The 19,573-nt window shown below is 42.4% G+C and overlaps 1 protein-coding gene across 1 annotated transcript in view; it reads right to left on the bottom strand.

Annotated features, from left to right (window-relative positions):
- Positions 1-19,573, bottom strand: part of SEZ6L2 (seizure related 6 homolog like 2) — a 168,787-nt gene that overhangs the window by 83,555 nt on the left and 65,659 nt on the right. Inside the window, exon 7 of the mRNA XM_033944067.1 lies at positions 14,670-14,862. Coding sequence (XP_033799958.1) covers positions 14,670-14,862 — 193 coding nt within the window. The remainder of the gene's footprint in view (positions 1-14,669; positions 14,863-19,573) is intronic.

Genomic DNA, 19,573 nt, shown 5'->3' with positions numbered 1-19,573 from the left:
TGCCTTAATATTCTTTTCTTGGATTAAAGTCAATAGTTGACTTAAAGACATTAAATAATAATGGAGACAAAACTGAGCCCTTAGGGATTCCACAGGTCAACATAAACAGAGATGAAACAGATATAGATGAAGCAAAAACCTTAAATGTTCTATCTTTCAAAAAACGATTCAAACCATTTTAATACCAAACCTGTTATTCCAATTGATTGAAGTTGTTCAATAAGAAGTTCAAGGTCAACCAAATCAAAAGCATCAGAAAGGTCTAAGGAGACCAAAAGAATTAAATTTCCAGCATCTGGTGAAGCATGCAATTCACTGTTCAAAGCTGTTATAGTGGTCGCTGTACTATGGGTATTTTGAAATCTTGTCTGCTGTGGATGTAATACTAAAGTATCTCCAACAAATTTCATAAGCTGTTCAAATACCATATATTCAGCTATTTTTGAAATAATACAAAGATTAGATATGGGGCGATAATTGTCAAGTTGAGTAGATGGTAAAGCTGAGTTTTTAATAACAGGACGTACAGCTGCAGATTTTCATAGCAGAGGTACATAACCTGTGGTACGGCTCAATCTGATTAAATCTGACATATAGTGCATTCCGAAAATCGATTAAAACCGCCCTGTTCGCCAAATTCATTGACTAAAACTGTCCCCTCACTCACTAGGACTTCCCCCCTGTAAACGCCTTTTTCTTCCTCTCAAGAAGCTCCTCTCATGTATTCAGGTATTCTCTACCCATAGAACCCCAATCAACATGTAAGTACTAAAGTATTCAGGTACTCACTAACCATAGAACTCCAATTAATATGTAAGTTTCCCTCTTAGATTATTGTTTGTATTTAGACCCATTGTATGGTATTGTACTTAGACTCATTGTATTGTATTGTATTTAGACTCATTGTAATGTATTGTATTGTATTGTATTGTATTTAGACTCATGGTACGGTATTGTAAGTTGACTTATTGTACTGTACAGTATTAAGACCTTTTGTTATTCGCTGAATGTCCAGCCTTCTTACAATGTAAACCGCCTAGAAGTCGCCTGACTATGGCGGTATAGAAAAATAATGTTATTATTAATATTATTATTATAAATGAATATGCATGAGATTGATTTGTCCATGTACCTTAGCCAGCTAGCTGATGAAAACTGGCAGTGAATGGTTACGTCACGCAACACAGCCGGTCACAGGGCTAGACTGCAATCTTGATATTCAGTGGGAGATAGCTGGCTATCTCTCGCTGAATATCAGCAGATAGCCAGCCAAATAGGACTTAGCCAGCTGGGAGCATTTCCCAGCCAGCTAAGTCCCACTGAATATTGTGGGGAGGGGGGGATCATCCCACCTTCTTGGGCAGGGACTAGGCAGCTACCTCGTCCACTTTAAAACAAGCAGGGGGGGTTACATATGGCAGCTTGAAACACCATCAGTGCTATTGCAAGATTGTCACTAGGGGTCAGCAGCAACATTTTGAAGACTCTAGAACAGTGGTGGACAACCACTGTCCTTGAGGGCCACAGCCTAGTTGGGTGTCCAAGATTTCCACAATGAATATGCATGAGATCTATCTGCATACAATGGAAACAGTACATGCAAATCAATCTCATGCATATTTATTGTGAATATACTGAAAACACAACTGTGTTATGGCCACCCAGCTCTAGAACATCAGTACACCTACTAAATATCTCTACATAAATTGTTGTGGTTGTCTGGGTCTTGTCATATCTTAGTAAGTGGAACCAACATTTCAGTCATTGTGCTGTGGCTTTCATCAGTCTCCTCTTTTTACCTGGCGAAAACCACAGCACAACGGCTGAAATGATGGTTCCACTTACTCAAGTGCGGGAGGACAACTACAACAATCATGATGCCAGTCATGGAAGCCTAAAATCATCCCTAGATATAATTTCAATGCTAACAGAATATGGTCTCAGTTATACATATAGAATGTAGATAGACCACCAAAGAGTACAGAATAAATGACCACATATTAAAAATAGAAATATATATACAAATTAAACCAACCCTGCAAGAAACAATACTCTGCATGCAGTACAACACCAGAGAAACAGAAGCTACATTCCAACCTGCTACTGTACAGAATATAAGATTAACAGATTTAAATTCCAGAAATCAGCATGTGTAATTCATCAAATTGAAAATAATTTTCTTCTACCTTTGTTGTCTAGCAATGTCATTTTTCTTAACATGTTCATCTCAGTGTTTGTTTTATGCTGTCTTCTCTTCTTCCAGGGTCTCCAGTCTAATTTAGAGAATGACACGGTGGCGGTTTACCCGCGGCCACCGCATTTAAGCCGCGGGTCACCGCCGAAAACGGGGAAGAAAACTAGCAGTCGCTGCGGTGACGGGGACAAGGCCATTCACCGACCGCGGAAACGGTGAACAGGTTTGTCCCCGCGGGCCAATGTACCCCCTTCTAGGAACCGCTATTTACCTGTGTTTCACCGTGCTCCTCATTTGTCAGATCAACCCTTCCTGCCAATCGCAGCAGAAGGGTACCCAACCCCTCCTGCCGGTCCTCCCAATGGCCTCCCCTAAGATCGCCGGCAGGAGGGTACCCAACCCCTCCTGCTGGACCCCCCCCCCAACGAACCCTCCCACCCCGGAACCCCCTTAGTCTTACTTTCCAAGTTGGACCGGACAGCTCCTCGCTCGTCTGGCCAGCAGGCCTGCCTCCGTCCAAATGAGGCGGGCCCGCCCCTCCCCTCCCCTGCCTAACCCACAGGATCCTAGGGCCTGATTGGCCCAAGCACCTAAGGCCCCTCCTATAGCGGGAGTGGCTTTAGGTGCCTAGACCAATCAGGCCCTAGGATCCTGTGGGTTGGGCAGGGTAGGGGCGGGCCCGCCTCATTTGGACAGAGGCAAGCCTGCTGGCCATACGTGTGAGGAGCCGTCCGGTCCAACTTGGAAAGTAAGACTAAGGGGGTTCCGGGGTGGGAGGGTTCGTTGGGGGGGGGGTCCAGCAGGAGGGGTTGGGTACCCTCCTGCCGGCGATCTTAGGGGAGGCCATTGGGAGGACCGGCAGGAGGGGTTGGGTACCCTTCTGCTGCGATTGTCGGGAGGGCCGTTGGGGGGGTCTACAGGAGGGGTTGGGTGCCCTCCTGCCGTGATCGCTGGGGGGAGGGGAGACTTGCAGCCGTAGCCGCGGTCACTATGCTAATCACGGCAGGGAGATCTTTGCCGCGATTAGGTACAGCGGCCGCGTCTACTTACCATATAGGCTAACATTGTAAGCATTTAAAGTACATGTCGTGTTTGTTTTTGCATTGCTAGCCCCAGGGGTGGTGGAAGATTAGTGATTGAAAAACTGTATGAAAAATAACTATTTTAAATTTAGTGATCAAAATGTGTCAGTTTTGAGAATTTATATTAATTAATTTTTTCTCTGCGTGTTTTGTTTTTGTATAGTTATTAACTAATATTTAACTAAGTTTTAAAGTTTTAAAGTTTTAAAGAATGTTTCCTTTATACGTAAATAAAGAAAAGTGAATGGGATTGCAGTGGCGGTGACGGGGCGGTGAATGGGGTGGCAGTGGCGGTGACGGGGCGGTGAAGAGGATGGTGAGACGGGGACGGGGCGGTGACGGGGATGGTGAGACGGGGACGGGGCGGTGACGGGGATGGTGAGACGGGGACGGGGCGGTGACGGGGACCAATTTTTTCACCGTGTCATTCTCTAGTCTGATTCTTCTTCTCTCCCCCCTCTTGGACATTGATCTCCTCTCATTTTGTTTCCATTTAATTTTTTCTTTCTCTACATACTAAGGTTTTACTCCTCCTCCTTACCATCTCCCTCTTTTTACTGCATCTACCTACAGCTTTTAATCTTTTTCCCTCATCCTAGCCACAATTCCCTAGCTTTCTTTTTTCTCAGTCTTTCAGTAACTCCTTCCTCCCCTTTGTCCTGCATCTCTCCTTTCCCTCTGTCCAATATCTCCCCTTGCTCTCCACCATTAAGAAGATAGTTACTAATGTGGGCTACCGTTACCATGGATTATTTTACCACAAGTCATGCTATTTTATGCAGTGAGACCTTGTGCTAAAATAGCATGATTTGTGATAAAATAATTCATCTTAATGGCAGCTTCTTCCCTTAGTGTCATCTCTCTTTTGCTCTCTTTCCCCCTCCCCCCATGCCCAGCATTGCTCTCGCTCTCTCTCTCTCTCTCTCTCTCTCTCTCTCTCTCTCTCTCTCTATCCCTTCAATGTAGTGAAATGCAAGGTCATGCATATAGGGAGAAAGAACCCGATGTTCAGCTACCAAATGGGGGGATTAGTATTAGAGGGAAGTAACCTTGAATGAGATTTGGGTGTACTGGTGGGCACAACAATGAAGTCAACGGCACAATGCGCAGCAGCCGCGAAGAAGGCAAACAGAATGTTGGGTATTATAAAGAAGGGTATTATGACCAGAACGAAAGAAGTCATCCTGCCGTTGTATCGGGCAATGGTGCGCCCGCACCTGGAGTACTGTGTTCAGTATTGGTCACCGTACCTTAAGAAGGATATGGCAATACTTGAGAGGGTCCAGAAGAGAGCGACACGAATGATTAAGGGCATGGAAAACCTTTCATACACTGAAAGATTGGAGAGACTGGGGCTCTTCTCCCTGGAAAAGCGGAGACTCAGAGGAGACATGATAGAGACCTACAAGATCATGAAGGGCATAGAGAAAATAGAGAGGGATAGATTCTTCAAACTTTCAAAACATATAAGAACAAGAGGGCATTCGGAAAAATTGGAAGGGGACAGATTCAAAACAAATGCTAGGAAGTTTTTCTTTACCCAGCGTGTGGTGGACACCTGGAATGCACTTCCAGAGGACGTAATAGGACAGAGTACGGTACTGGAGCTCAAGAAATGATTGGAAAATTTCCTGCTGGAAAAAGGGATAGAGGGGTATAGATAGGGGGCTACTGCGCAGGTCCTGGACCTGTTGGGCCGCCGCGTGAGCGGACTGCTGGGCACGATGGACCTCGGGTCTGACCCAGTGGAGGCATTGCTTATGTTCTTATGTTCCCTTTGTCAGGCATCTTCCTCCTTTCTCCATGTCCTGCATATTTTGCATATTTATCTGACTATATACCTACACATAGCTATCTATACTCCCTCCCCCAATATGCGAAGCTATTTAATAGGCCAGAAATGACTGCTGACCAATTAAATAGCATCTAACAGCTAGCCTTAAATATTTAGTGTGAAATAAGTGGTTATCTCTGTTGAATATTCATGGTAAGGAGCTAAAAGTTAACTGGATCTAATCGCACAATACTGGCAAAATTGAGTGCTGACCAGCTAAGTTTAGCAGCCAAATTAGGCCACATACTATAAATAGCAGACCTATCTTTGGCCACTATTAACTTAACTGGTCAGTGCTGAATATTGGCTTAGCTGGTTAAATTTGCAATGGCCGAAACGCAAACTGATATTCTTCTTGTTGCAGGTTTCCGGGTCTCGCTGCGTCTTTGTCAGGTAGAAACCGACGTTTCAGCCACCATGCTGTGGCTTTCTTCAGGGTATGCTCCGAAGTCTGCAGTGTGACTGTGGAAATAGTGGGTTCACTGACCTGATTGGAAACAGGGCAGTCTACCAATTTGAATTTTGGCAGGAAAGTCAGTTGATCAGAAATTTGAATTTTGATGACAGTTCATAGAATGAGAGAACATCTAACCCAGCTCCACGGGAGACATTTCCACCAGAGAAATTTCGATTCTATGGACTTTCAGAGCAAAATTCAAATTTCTGACCAACTGACTTTCCCGCCAAAATTCAAATTGGTGGACTGCCCTGTTCCCCTTCTCAAATCCTCCACCTCTTCCATGTACAAATCAGGTCAGATCAGGCATCCCTCCCCATCACCCAATCTAGCAGCTCCTCCAGTGCACATTTTTAAGGTTTTACATGACTTTGCTTGTGCCAGCTCTGGTGCCTTCCCTCTGCTTTGCTCTTATGGCAACAGGAAGATCCATTAAGGGAAGCAGGGTGTGGCAGAGGTGAAATGCTGGATCTGGCATGGGCAGTGTTATGAAAAAAAAAGCCTTTAAATATATATCGGGGGAGCTGTCAGATTAAGGAGGGGGAAGGGTTTCAGAGAGAGATAGAGAAAAGATGTAGGGGAACTCAAGTTGGTCACTGCAAAGTAGAGAGTAAAGTAGGGACAAAGATTTATCCCCACCCCCACATTTTCATCCCTGTCTTCATACTGAAGCACATTTTTTATCCACCTCCCCTCACCGTCCTTCAATTTTCATTCCCACCCCCTCACCTTTCTGCAGTCTTAATTTTCTTCCCCGCATCTCCCCGCTCAAAGCAGAAAAATTATTTTATGCAATTTTATGGGTCTATGGCATTGCAAATGAACATTTTAAGCCTGTAGAGAGGTTTTTTCTAACTTTTATTATTATTGAAAACATCAATAAAAGTAAAACTTGTGAGGCATGCTAGGTTCTGCATTGTACACAGGGAGTGCGCTAGATGTGGTGTATTTAGATTTTAGCAAAGCCTTTCACAGTGTTCCACACAGACGTCTATTAAACAGAGTGCCCTCAGGATGGGCCCCAAAGTGTCAAGCTGGGTCAGAAACTGGTTAAGTGGAAGATAGCAGAGGGTAGTGGTCAATAGAGATCGCTCTGAGGAAAGGGATGTTACCAGTGGTGTGCCTCAAGGTTCTGTTCTTGGGCCTGTTCTTTTTAACATTTTTATAAGCAATATTGCTGAAGGGCTGTTAGGTAAGATTTGCCTCTTTGCGGATGATACCAAAATCTGCAATAGAGTAGACATCCCAGATGTGTAATTAACATGAAGACCTAGCGAAGCTTGAAGAATGGTCTGAAATTTGGCAGCTAAAATTTAATGTTAAGAAATGCAAGGTCATGCATTTGTGCTGCAAAAACATGAAGAAATGGTACAGTTTAGGGGGTAAAGGATTTATGTGCATGACAGAAGTGAGGGACTTGGGTGTGATTGTATGTGATGATCGCAAGGTGGCCAAACAGATTGATGGCGAAAGCTAGAAGGATGCTAGGGCATATAGGGAGAGGTATGGCCAGTAGGAAAAAGGAGCTATTGATGCCTCTGCATAAGACTCTAGTGAGACCTCATTTAGAATATTGTGTACAATTCTGGAGACTACACCTTCAAAAGATATAAAAAGGATGGAGCCGGTCCAGAGGAAGACTACTAAAATGGCGCGTGGTCTTCTTCATAAGGCGTATGGGCACAGACTTAAAGATCTCAATATGTATATTTTGGAGGACAGGGGAGATATGATAGAGACGTTTAAATACCTACGTGGCATAAATGTTCATGAGTCGAGTCTCTTTCATTTGAAAAGAAGCTCTGGAATGAGAGTGCATAGGATGAAGTTAAGAGATGATAGGCTCAGGAGTAATCTAAGGAAATACTTTTTTACAGAAAGGGAGGTAAATGCATGAAACAGTCTCCCGGAACAGGTGGTAGAGACAGAGAATGTGTATGAATTCAAGAAAGCTTGGGATAGGCGCATGGGATCTCTTAGAGAGAGGAAGAGATAATGGTTACTGTGGATGGGCAGACTGGATGGGCCATTTGGCCTTTATCTGCCATCATGTTTCTATGTTTCTATCAGCTCAATACCAGTGATATTTTAGTTCAGACAGTAATTTTAGTTCTAATTATTCATGCGCATAACATATCAAGAACAGCCCTCAGAATAGGCACACAAATGCATGACTATCACCATCCCAACTCACTGGACTAAATATAGGAGGCCCAAACATAGACAATAGTCCCCTCCAACTAGCCAATTTCTAATTAAGAACGTAAGAATTGCCATACTGGGACAGACCAAAAGGTCCATTAAGCCCAGTATCCTTTTTCCAACAGTGGCCAACCCAGGTCCCAAGTACCCAGCTAGATCCCAAGTAATAAAACAGATTTTATGCTGCTTATCCTAAGAATAAGCAGTGGATTTTCCCAAGCCATCTCAATAATGGTCTGTAGAATTCCATTTTAGGAAATTATCTAAACCTGTCTATTGGAATTATAGGACCGTGAACAACAATACAGAAAAAGAAAGCAATACTTATACATACATGTTTAACTCTGCATCAGTAATGATCGAATACAGCATAGCTAATATGAGGCTTCATCAATAGAAGGACAGTTTACTAAACTTAACATAACAATACAATAAAGTGTTCAAGTTTTATTAGGTTTTTATATACCGCCTATCAAGGTTATCTGAGCGGTTTTACAATCAGGTACTCAAGCATTTTCCCTATCTGTCCCGGTGGGCTCACAATCTATCTAACGTACCTGGGGCTATGGAGGATTAAGTGACTTGCCCAGAATCACAAGGAGCAGCGCTGGATTTGAACCCACAACCCCAGGGTGCTGAGGCTGTAGCTCCAACCACTGCGCCACACACTCCTACAGGCAGGGGGTTGGATGTGCTATAGCATTACCATATTTATGACTCAAGTGAAACAGAATAGAATGCATATGTAATCAGTGTTATATCAATCGCCATCAGGGATAGGGTATACTAAAAGTAGAGATCAGCATTGTACCATATTAATGTCAAGTGAGAACACACATGAAACTAGCATCTACAACAGGGGTGTCCAACCTGCGGCCCCGTAAAGTATTTTGAGCGGCCCCGGTCGAGGGCGATGCAGTGTTTTCCTCTGTTGCCCCTCAGTGTTTACCATCTTGCCGGCTCCTTCCTCTATCTTGCTTCAGCGTTTGCGCGTTTGTGTGGCCCCAGAAACATTTTTTTCGGTCAATGTGGCCCAGGGAAGCCAAAAGGTTGGACACCCCTGATCTACAATAATATCTTACAGGTTCCCATAGTTTATTAAATTTCCTAGTGGACTTCAGTTTTTCTGCAAATACCCTTTCATATTTAAAAGATATGCGCACCAAATTCCACCACATATTTGAGTCAACCTTAGAGAGGTCTTTCCACAATGATAGTACATTTTTAATCGCTAATTTAGCTTTATGATCATCCATTGTTAAGGACGATTCAATCTCGCACTCCCCCGTGGTTAATATTTTCAAGTTCAGTTAATCTTTAATGTCTAGTATAGTGCATATCGTTTTCCATACTTATTTCCAGTATGGTTGCAGTAGTTCACATATGTGATAATGAGCCTGAAACTTTATTGCAGGAACAACATTTGGGATTGATCTGCATTTAGTTTGGCTAGCTTATGTGGGGTCCAGTGGGCACGGTGCAAAACAAAGTAAATGGATTGTAGGAGCGAGGCAGATTTTAAGATTTTAAATACATGCAACCATATCATTTTCCAGCTATCAATGTTGACAGGTATTTTGAAATCTTCGTTCCAAGCCTATTCAGTCAATTCAGGGTTGTCAAAGTAATGTAGCTGTATTATCTTATACCAATTGGAAGCAATTCCTTTCCCATTATGAAATTTTTTTACCATACATTAGAACAGGGGTAGGGAACCCCGGTCCTCGAGAGCTGTATTCAAGTCGGGTTTTTAGGATTTCCCCAATGAATATGCATTGAAAGCAGTACATGCAAATAGATCTCATGCATATTCATTGGGGAAATCCTGAAAACCCGACTGGAATACGGCTCTCGAGGACCGGAGTTCCCTACCCCTGCATTAGAATGTCTGGTTGAATATTCCTGGAGGCTAAATCTGTATAATTCTTTGTAAGACAATGCCTTAATTGGATCCACTGATAAAACAAGTGACTAGAAACATTATACGTTGTCATTATTTCGTTGAATGGCATCCAAGTATCGTTTTTAATTAGATGATGTAGGTTCCAAATGCCTTTCATTTGCCAAGCTTTCCAATTAATAGTAGTACCTTGGATTTTAACATTTTCATGTTGCCATATCTAAACCTTTTTAAAACCCCACTAAGCTAACTGATTTTGCCACATTCTCCAGCAATGACTTCCAGAGTTTAATTACATATTGTGTGAAGAAATATTTTCTCCGGTAGCTTCATCGCATGTCCCCTAGTCCTAGTATTTTTGGAAAGACTAAACAAGTGATTCACATCTACCTTTTCCACTCCACTCATTATTTTATAGACCTCTATCATATCACCCCTGAGCCGTCTCTTCTCCAAGCTGAAAAGCCCTAGCCACTATAGCTTTTCCCCAAAGGGAAGTCGTCCCATCCCTTTTATCAATTTTATCGCTCTTCTCTGTACATTTTCTAATTCTGCTATATCTTTTTCGAGATATGGCAACTAGAATTGCACACAGGATTCAAGGTGTGGCTGTACCAAAAAGCGATAGAAGGGCACTATAACATTTTCATCTTTCGCCCAGTTTTACTAAGGTGCGCTAACCAATTAGCGCACGCTAATCGAATTAGCATGTGTTAAAACGCTAACGTGTGCATGTTTGTCTATGGACGCATTAGCGTGTAGCGTGCACTGATTCAATTAGCGCGCTCTAATCAGTTGGCGCACCTTAGTAAAAGAGGGCCTTTGTTTTCCATTCCTTTCCGGATAATTCCTAACACTCTATTTGCGCTCTTAGCCGCCACTGCACATTGAGCTGAAGATTTTAATGTATCCTCAACAATGACACCTAGATCTTTTTCCTGGGCAATGGCTCCTAACATAGAATCTTGCATCATGTAGCTCAGGGGTCTCAAAGTCCCTCCTTTGAGGGCCGCAATCCAGTCGGGTTTTCAGGATTTCCCCAATGAATATGCATGAGATCTATGTGCATGCACTGCTTTCAATGCATATTCATTGGGGAAATCCTGAAAACCTGACTTGATTGCGGCCCTCAAGGAGGGACTTTGATATCCCTGATGTAGCCATAGTTCGGATTCCTCTTTCCCACACACATCCGTTTTCACTTGCTCACATTAGGGAACAAAGAAAAATCCAACAAAAGCTTCAGTGAAAATGAGTAGCCAAACACAAAACAAAAGGAACTGCAGACCATTAACTAACAAACTAACAAATAGTGAAGGAGATGATCTCAGACAACAATATGGGAATCACATTTTTCAGTGAAGCCTGGCTAAAAGAAAGAGACAGTCCAGAGCTTTTTCATCTCTACTCCAAGGGATAAAGTGTATTACAAGCTATAAAATGAAGGGGGACTAGTCCTAATCTACAAAAGTTCATTCCACATATCGACTCAAACATACAATCTAATTTAGAATACATGACATGTAAGCTGCAAGATGAAACTGACAATCTTTCCAGCTCAATTGATCTACTGCTTATATATAAATCACTTGGATCCTGATCTCAAGTCAGTAATAAATTACATGAAATCATTTCAAGTCTCACCTGCCAATTTAACAGACTAATAATCCTAGGAGACATAAACTTGCCTTTAGAGCAGGGGTAGGGAACTCCGATCCTAGCGAGCCATATTCCAGTCGGGTTGTCAGGATTTCCCCAATGAATATGCATGAGATCTATTTGCATGCACTGCTTTCAATGCAAATTCATTGGGGAAATCCCAACTGGAATATGGCTCTCGAGGACCGGAGTTCCCTACCCCTGCTAGAGTCTCAAGAATGCACAATGGCTTGTGACTTCAAGAAATTCATACAAGACAACCATTTTACCCTAATTTCTTCAGGACCCACACATTAAAGAGGCCATACACTAGACTTCATTGCTACCAGGCCACAACATTACCACCTCCACTACCAACTGGGCACCTGGGTAACCCTATCCAAAAACCATCTTATCTAAAGGTCATTATCGAATGCAGAAAAATTCTCAGAAGCTCTGCAAAGTAAACAAATGCTACCCCCGCTTTTAATCTGAGACTTTAAAATTAAACATTCACAACCTTCCAGTTGTCTGATTAAACATTTCTCTAATGAAAGATGCTCTTGTAAATCAACTGCCATTCCATCTCCTTCTACTCATTCTAAATTTATAAAACACCTCATATCTTGGCAGGCAAAGCTGATTTATAACGGTATCATCTTGATCACTCAGCCAGGTTTCAGTTAAATAATGATAGTTTCTTTTTTTTTTTTAATTATTTTATTTATCAAATTTGCAATTATTGTACAAGTAATACACTTGTTAAAGAAAAACAGAAACGATCCATTGTACATAAGAATTGATAATTGAAAAATTACAAATAATCTCTTTCTTAGACCACCATTATCAAAGGAGATCCAATTTACCCATGGAGGGGATTCCTTAAAGAAAAATACAAATTTAAAAAAGCAGTATACGATTAACTAACTCATATGTCATATATCCAGTTAAGCTCATAAATCACTAGAAAACTTTTTAAAGTCTAGAAAGGCACGTAATTTTGAAGGGACAAAAAAGGTGTACTTAACCCCCAAATATCAAATCAAACATTTACATGGGTATGCCAATAAGAAAGAGGCCCCCAGTTTTTTTGCTGCATCTCGCATAATAAGAAATTCTTTCCTACGATCTTGTATAGTTTTTGAGACATCCAGATAAATCCAAATCCTTTCCCCAGCGAATATCACTAGTGAATTTCGGAAATAAAGCTTCATCACAGAATTCAAGTCTTGTTCAAATACAAAAGATACTAATAATGTTAAACAATGATAGTTTCATCATCCAGTGCTAAAATCACAAGTTAAAGCTATCTTTTTCATCACCTAATACCTAATACCTAATACGTAACAATGACACTTTCAAGGGTATCGCCCAAATTGTTTCCCTGTAATGCAGCAAACACCTACTAGGGATGCTGTACATCATAGAAACATAGCTGTTCCCATATTATCTAATGCTCCAAACTGGGGAAATCAAACATCTCCCATTACCTCCCTTCGAGTCCATAAGCCAATAAGCCCATTTGGGCTCAGGCTCCCTCCAAACCTGCAGCACCCCCTTAAACAGCTGGAGGGGATGCTGAAGTCCCCCCCCCCCCAACCAAAGAAATACAGTACAGTGTTCCCCCGTGAATTTGCGGTTCATGAATCGTGAACTCACTTATTCGCAGTCTGCTCCGACCGCCTCTTTCTGTAGTAAAGTCGGGCTACACCAATCAGGAGCTTCTGGTCAAAGCAGCTCCTGATTGGTGTAGCCCGACTTTACTACAAAAAGAGGCAGTCGGAGCAGACCACGAGTGATTTTCTTCACCCGCCGGCGCTCCAGCTACCCTCTCCAGCCTCCCCTGCCCCGTGAATTTCGGGGGAGTACTATATGCTGTATTCTGTTCCCACAAGAGCTGAGCATGCTCAAGAAATCCTGGAGCTGGTGGCTGGAGAAGCAAAGCAAGGAGGAGGGGAGCAACTCGGGCGCGGCACTTTTTTGGCTGGTGCAGCTTCAGCATCCCCGCCAGCAAAGGTATGTTTAATATGCATGGAGGGGGAGAGAAGAGGAATGCATTGTTCTCCCAGTCCACTCCTGGGCTCCCTCAAAAATTGGAGGACCAGCTATGCCCCTGAAGTAAACCCAAACAAATTTTTCAGCCAACCCCACACTTGCAATACATAAAAAAAATATTTTAGCATAGTCTTCACCGAAGAATTTATAAACCTACAATGTAGCAAAATATTTTTTTAGTAATAGGACCACCTAACAAGGCCTTCAACATCAGGACATCCAACAACACAGAAGACAAAACTGAAATTGCATAAAAGAGGTGCACAATGGAGCAAGCCCCTTCAGCATGCCCCACATGATGTCACCACTTGGAATGTTCCACTGGTCACATGGTCAGGCAGGCTGAAGCAGACCAGATGTGTCATCAGATACCAAGCTAGCCCTACTGGTTCTGGGCTCACTAATGCAATCAGGGAAGTCAAAAATCAGTAAAACAAAGCCCAAAAGGGTTCAAACACCCATCCCTTTGCTGGAAGGTGTTAGGTGGATCTGTTATGAAATCAGATCTTTTCTGATTTACACACTGCTTTTCTGATCTACCAAAGGACCACCCACTTTAGTTTACAGCAGTGCAAAAATATACTGTATATTGAACTGTCCTCTGGAAAAAGCCAGATCTCAGTCAAAGCAAGAATATGAAATCATGGATGTAGTCAGGTTTGTTGGAAACAGAGTGAGCATTCAAAAAGGAACATACGGAATATAGGGAAGAAGAAGGAAGGTTGAAGATAGGTATCCATTAGGGTTACCATATATTAGAAGGGAAAAAAAGAGGACCCATGCCGCCCCCCTCCCCCCATTTCCACCCCTACACAAACGTCATCTCCACTTCTTCCAGGAGCTCAGGGCCATGTCTGGAAGGCCTCTGAGCATGCAAGGATGTGACATGTATGCATACATGTGATGTCATCACATCATACCTGCTGTGGCAGGGAAGCCCCGTCACTGGTTCAAACCAAACCAGGAAGGAAAGCACACCTGTGCCCAGTCCTAAAGGAAGGTAGGCAGGTTTCATAAAGGGGGACACTGTAGAGAAAGGCAGGAGATTTGCTTCACTTCTCTATAATTTCTATTATTGTCAATAGTTTTGACATCATTTGACAGTTTGGAAGGCGCTTCTGTTTTGCCTAGTTTCACACTGGTCATTATCTTTTGGGAGAAGTATTCAGAAAAGACTTGTTGGGTTTATTGATTTGGGCTTGTTTCTCAAAAAGCAGATCTCTCACATCTATCCCTGGTCCCCCCTTCCCCCCCAGGCACTTTTCATATTCTTAAAGGCATCCCGAGAGTTAGGTTCAGCCCCTTACCTTGATAGTGTAGTCTGAAGGCACCAGGAGAGGTTGCATGGTAACTCTGAAAGTGGATCAGGATACGGTTGGTTGGGCTGCGGATCACCTGACCCTCAACCATCAAGGATTCGTTGGCCAGGACTAAGGGCTTGTCTCCTCCCAGTCCCTCCACTGTCAGTGAATCCTCTTTAGAAAGGTTCAGGCTTTGTACCTGATATGGAAGAAAACAATACATATTCTCTACATTTCATGAAATTTTTTTTTTTTTAAACTGAGAAAGTGTGTGCCACGATAGATAATCTACATTTCTAGGGCTGGATAGTTCAGATATCTGACCCGGGGATACTAAATCCTTTATCTCTAGACCTGGTTTGACTTAAGGGTTTTTTGGTTTTTTTATTTTCCCTATTCATAGCTCGCTTTCCTTGTGTGTTTAGTTAGTTGTATTTCAACTAGGAACTAGGACTCCAGTGTTCAAAATGATTTAAACAGCCAGAAGAGGCTCCTGGCCATTTAAATCACCTCCTCCCCTCCTTTACTAATTCGTAGCGCGGGTTTTAGCACCGGCAGTAGCAGAAACTGCTCCGACGCTCAGAATTCCTATGAGCGTCAGCGCAGTTACTGCCAAAGCCGGCACTAAAACCCGTGCTACGCGTTAGTAAAGGAGGGAGCTAATATCTAAACACAGTATATAGTAGATGACCCCCCTACAGGACGATTACAATCAATTCAAACAAAGTGGAGAAAAAGACCTCAGAAAATTGACCCTCCACAAAGTAAAGCACATTAAATTGTGCAAACAGGGGCTCTAATATAGTCTATATTGGTCTCAAAAAAAAAAAACTTCACCAACCATCCAGTAACAAAACACTTCATGCATTACAAGACTGCAAATAATATTTTTCCCATGTAGAAGTAATGCAGGACAAATTCAATCAAAAGAAAAAACATCCTATTGTAAGGAAGCAATCCACACATTCATAGTTCACTAGCCAGACTCAACAGCGGCCCTGTTTCGAACTCAGCTGTCTCAAGAGTCCGTAGTTGATGAGCCGCTGTTGGCGAGCCTTATTGCACATTTTCTTTCTTTTTTTCTTGTGTTTTTGTTCTTTTCTCATTGGTTTGTAAGGAATACTAAGGCCAGGCCTCTTGAGATAGCTGAGTGCGAAACAGGGCCACACCAGCTCAATATTGGGCCTTATGTTGTGCCAGGCCCTTCTTTGTTGGTTTGTTTGGGGAGGGGGAAGGGTTTGCTGTTTTACCTTTGGTTTCCTCTGTTAGAATGAATGTTCTATTATTTTAATTTGTTTATTTTGTACACTGCCTTGATGTCTCAAGTGCACAAAAAAACTAAAGAGACAGGATGCTGGGCCTGATGGACCATTTGTTTGACTAGCATGGCACTTTTCAAGTTCACTTTCTGCCTCTCTCTTTAGATTAGCGATCATTGTAAATGGGCTCTGCAGGAACTATAAGCTTGATATACTAACCAGGGCTAGATTAACGTCATACTGGACCCTATTAAAAGACACACTTTTAGGTCCCTATTCATTTTTTGTACCCACAACCACGAATAGTTTATAATTTATAATCCACCTTTAACAAGGCAGATTACAACCTTACATACATAATAAACATACAATATGACAAAAGTAATACACCAAAAACATCCTCTTACTACGAAACAATCATATTTCATCTTACAGAATAAATGGCGCTTCAACATTTCCATAAACTTACATAAGTCTCTTTGCTGTCTGATATAAACTGGGAGCTTATTTCATTCTGTGGGACTCACACATGAAAATACACTAGTTCTCACAGTTTCCAAGTGCAACTTTTTCCCGAGTGGGAATGACCAATTCAGAGCACGCTGCAGAGCGTAGTGCGCAAGAAGGTACATAGGGTAACATATATGGCTCCTTTTGCAAAGGCGCGCTAACAGTTTAACGTGCGTAATACCGCATGCTAAACCGCCGGCCACGCTAGCCGCTACCGCGGTAGTTTTTAGGCCAGCACGGGGGTTAGTACGTGTTGAAAAGTCACGCGCGTTAACCCCGCTAGTGCGGCTTAATAAAAGGAGCCCATAATTCTGTAAATATTTTTGGTGCCAATTGATGTATACTTTGGTAAACCAGCAATAACAACTTATTTTTATTTATTTAAAAATTTATATACCGCATATTATATACCGCATATTAACAATGCGGTTTACAAATTACATACAAATCATCTTACAATCCATGTACAAACAATAGAAACAAATAACAAAAAGGTATAACCAGGGAGACAATAATAAACCGACACATTTTTAGCATATTCGTGGACTTTATCCTCCCCATACTGTATCTTAAAATTCCAGGAAAACATGAACAAATAATAGCAGGTCAGGTTTCAACAAGATTAAAGCAGAAAGATACTAGAAGCCAAAATTTTCTTGAAAATTATATCAAAAAATTCCAGGAAAGCATTATCAAACAAAATGAGGTATTACCAGAGAAAGGCGTTAACACAGGAAGGCATTAACAAATAGTTGTGTTTTCAACATTTTCTTAAAATTAATCTCCCAGCACAAAATCGCAGAATACCAGGCAGGGCATTCCAGAGGTTAGCACCTGCCACAGACATTGTTGCCCCAATCCTAACGTGAGTGACTGACATCTTACCCTCTAAACTCAATTTCATACTATTCTCTGATCTTAGAAAGTTTCTAGATTGATAAATTTCAAAGAATCCCTGTAATACCTTCAGAGAAACATGATGCAGAATCTGATGTACAGTTGAGAGAATCTTAAAATGTACTATTTGCTGCATGGGCAACCAGTGCAATTGCTTCAGCACTAGAGTTATATGCGACATTCTTGAAACCCCGGTAATCAATCTTGCAGCAGCGTTAATTAGCATCTGCAATGCCCTTATCTTCCCTTTAGTAACTCCCAGATATAATGAGTTACAATAGTCTACCCTACTCAGGATTAATGCTTGCACCACACTACGGAAGTCAAATGCTGGCAACATAGGTTTTAATCTATGTAACAATTTCAATTGCATATAACCCACCCAAATTGTTTTCAGTATTTGTTTTTCCGTCATCCATGGTCTTGTCCACTTCCCTCCTCAGGCTGCCATTTCCCAGATGTTCTGACATGTCTGTGGGAAATTGCCAGGAAAGTTTTTGACAGTGGTGGTGGTGGCAGCAGCAGGTTGTAAATGAGTGTGGGGCCTGCCCTGAGCAAATACATGCTCATAGGGCCTACCTTCTACCCAGAACCCAGATGCAGAGTGGACCACTATGGACCTATGAAAATGCATTGCTGTAATTCTTGCACTCACTCACAACCTGCTGCCATACTTAGGCTTAGCCCTTTTCGTAGTGAGCTGGTGGGAGGAAAGAGAGCTGTCCAAGAGGAGAGCATGAGGAAGCACAGGCTGGCAGCAGTGTGGGAAGATGTGGCCTCAGAAGGCCTGGGAGGGATTGGAGCTATAAAGGGAAGCATAGGATAGTCTACTGCTAGGAATTCAGACCATCAGCAGATTATTGTCAATTATATTATGCTAACCACAGGCCTCCCTTAATTAAAATTGCTTCCTGGCACCCTGCCCTGGGCCAAGTATCACAGATCAGTCAGGAGTTTTACCAAACCATCCTCAGGTGAGAATCTTGGCAGGTTTGCAGGCACCTTCACATTGATCCTGCCCCGATACTAACCCCTGGAATTTTCTACAGGTCATCAGCTTGTTTCCAGTGAAAGTTTGTTAGAAATGCTAATGCCTTTGTAGCAAACCTTTTACCAGAAACTTTCCTTCCAGGAAATCAGCAAAAGATAAACTAGATTCACTATTAACACTTTTCCACAAACCAGCTTGCAAACATATTTGTGTGTGCTGGTTTTCATGTAGGCCTCCTTTTACTAAGCTGCCATAGCAGTTTTAGCGCCCACACACTAGACGCTAACACCAGCATTGAGCTGGTGTTAGTTCTAGCTGCATAGCGCGGGTTTAGCGCGCGTGGCAATTCTGTGCGCGCGAAAAACGCTATCGCAGCTTAGTAAAAGGAGTCCTTAATTTTGCATAAATGAGTGTTCTGCGTGATATTGTACCCCAGCAGCTCATGAACGCAGAGTGTTACTACATGCCTCCACATAGCAGGCTGCATATGAAAGCTTTCTCCGATTAGGGGCTCAAATTTACATGTTTTTCACCCCATAGAATGTCGAGCTCTGTCATACCACCAATTAAGCTAAATATTAAAACTGACCTCCTGGATAGCAGAGCTACTCAACCATCGGGCTTGACAACATACAATAGAGTCATTTTCCTCTAGGGCTGAATGACTAATGGGACATTAACCGGCCAATATTCAAAGTGATTTAGCCAGATGCTGACTGGTTATTTATTTATTTAAAAAATTTCTAAACTGCTCTGATTGTACTACCTATGCTGGGAATGTTCTGGAGGCGGAGCCAGCACTTGGCCACTTAAGGGCTGATATTCAGCCCTTAAGCAGCCAGGTTTAGTACATAAATGGGACCACATCGCCTATCTGGCAATTTCCCAGAAGAACTTGCAACGATTACAACTGGTGCAAAATGCGGCGATCAGGCTGATTTTGGGTCTGAAGAAGTTCGACCATATAACTCCTTCCTACCGACTCCTGCATTGGCTGCCGATGGAGGCAAGTGTGAAGTTTAAGTTTGGATGTTTCTGCTTTAAGGTACTTTTCGGCCTAGCCCCCAGATATATAACTGACCTTTTCTCTTTCTCAACCAAAAGACTTAAGAGAAGCTCAAACTTGAATTTTGTTTCTCCACCGGCTAAAGGATGTAAATTTAAAAGACACCATCACCTTCTCTTATCAGGCAGCATTATGGGGTAAAGATCTGAAACAATTTCTCATGCTTGCGAATACTTATGGGGAATTT

Source organism: Geotrypetes seraphini, chromosome 5, assembly GCF_902459505.1.
Source record: "Geotrypetes seraphini chromosome 5, aGeoSer1.1, whole genome shotgun sequence".
NCBI classification, from domain to species: Eukaryota; Metazoa; Chordata; class Amphibia; order Gymnophiona; family Dermophiidae; genus Geotrypetes; species Geotrypetes seraphini.
This window is presented reverse-complemented; position numbering and strand designations above follow the sequence as displayed.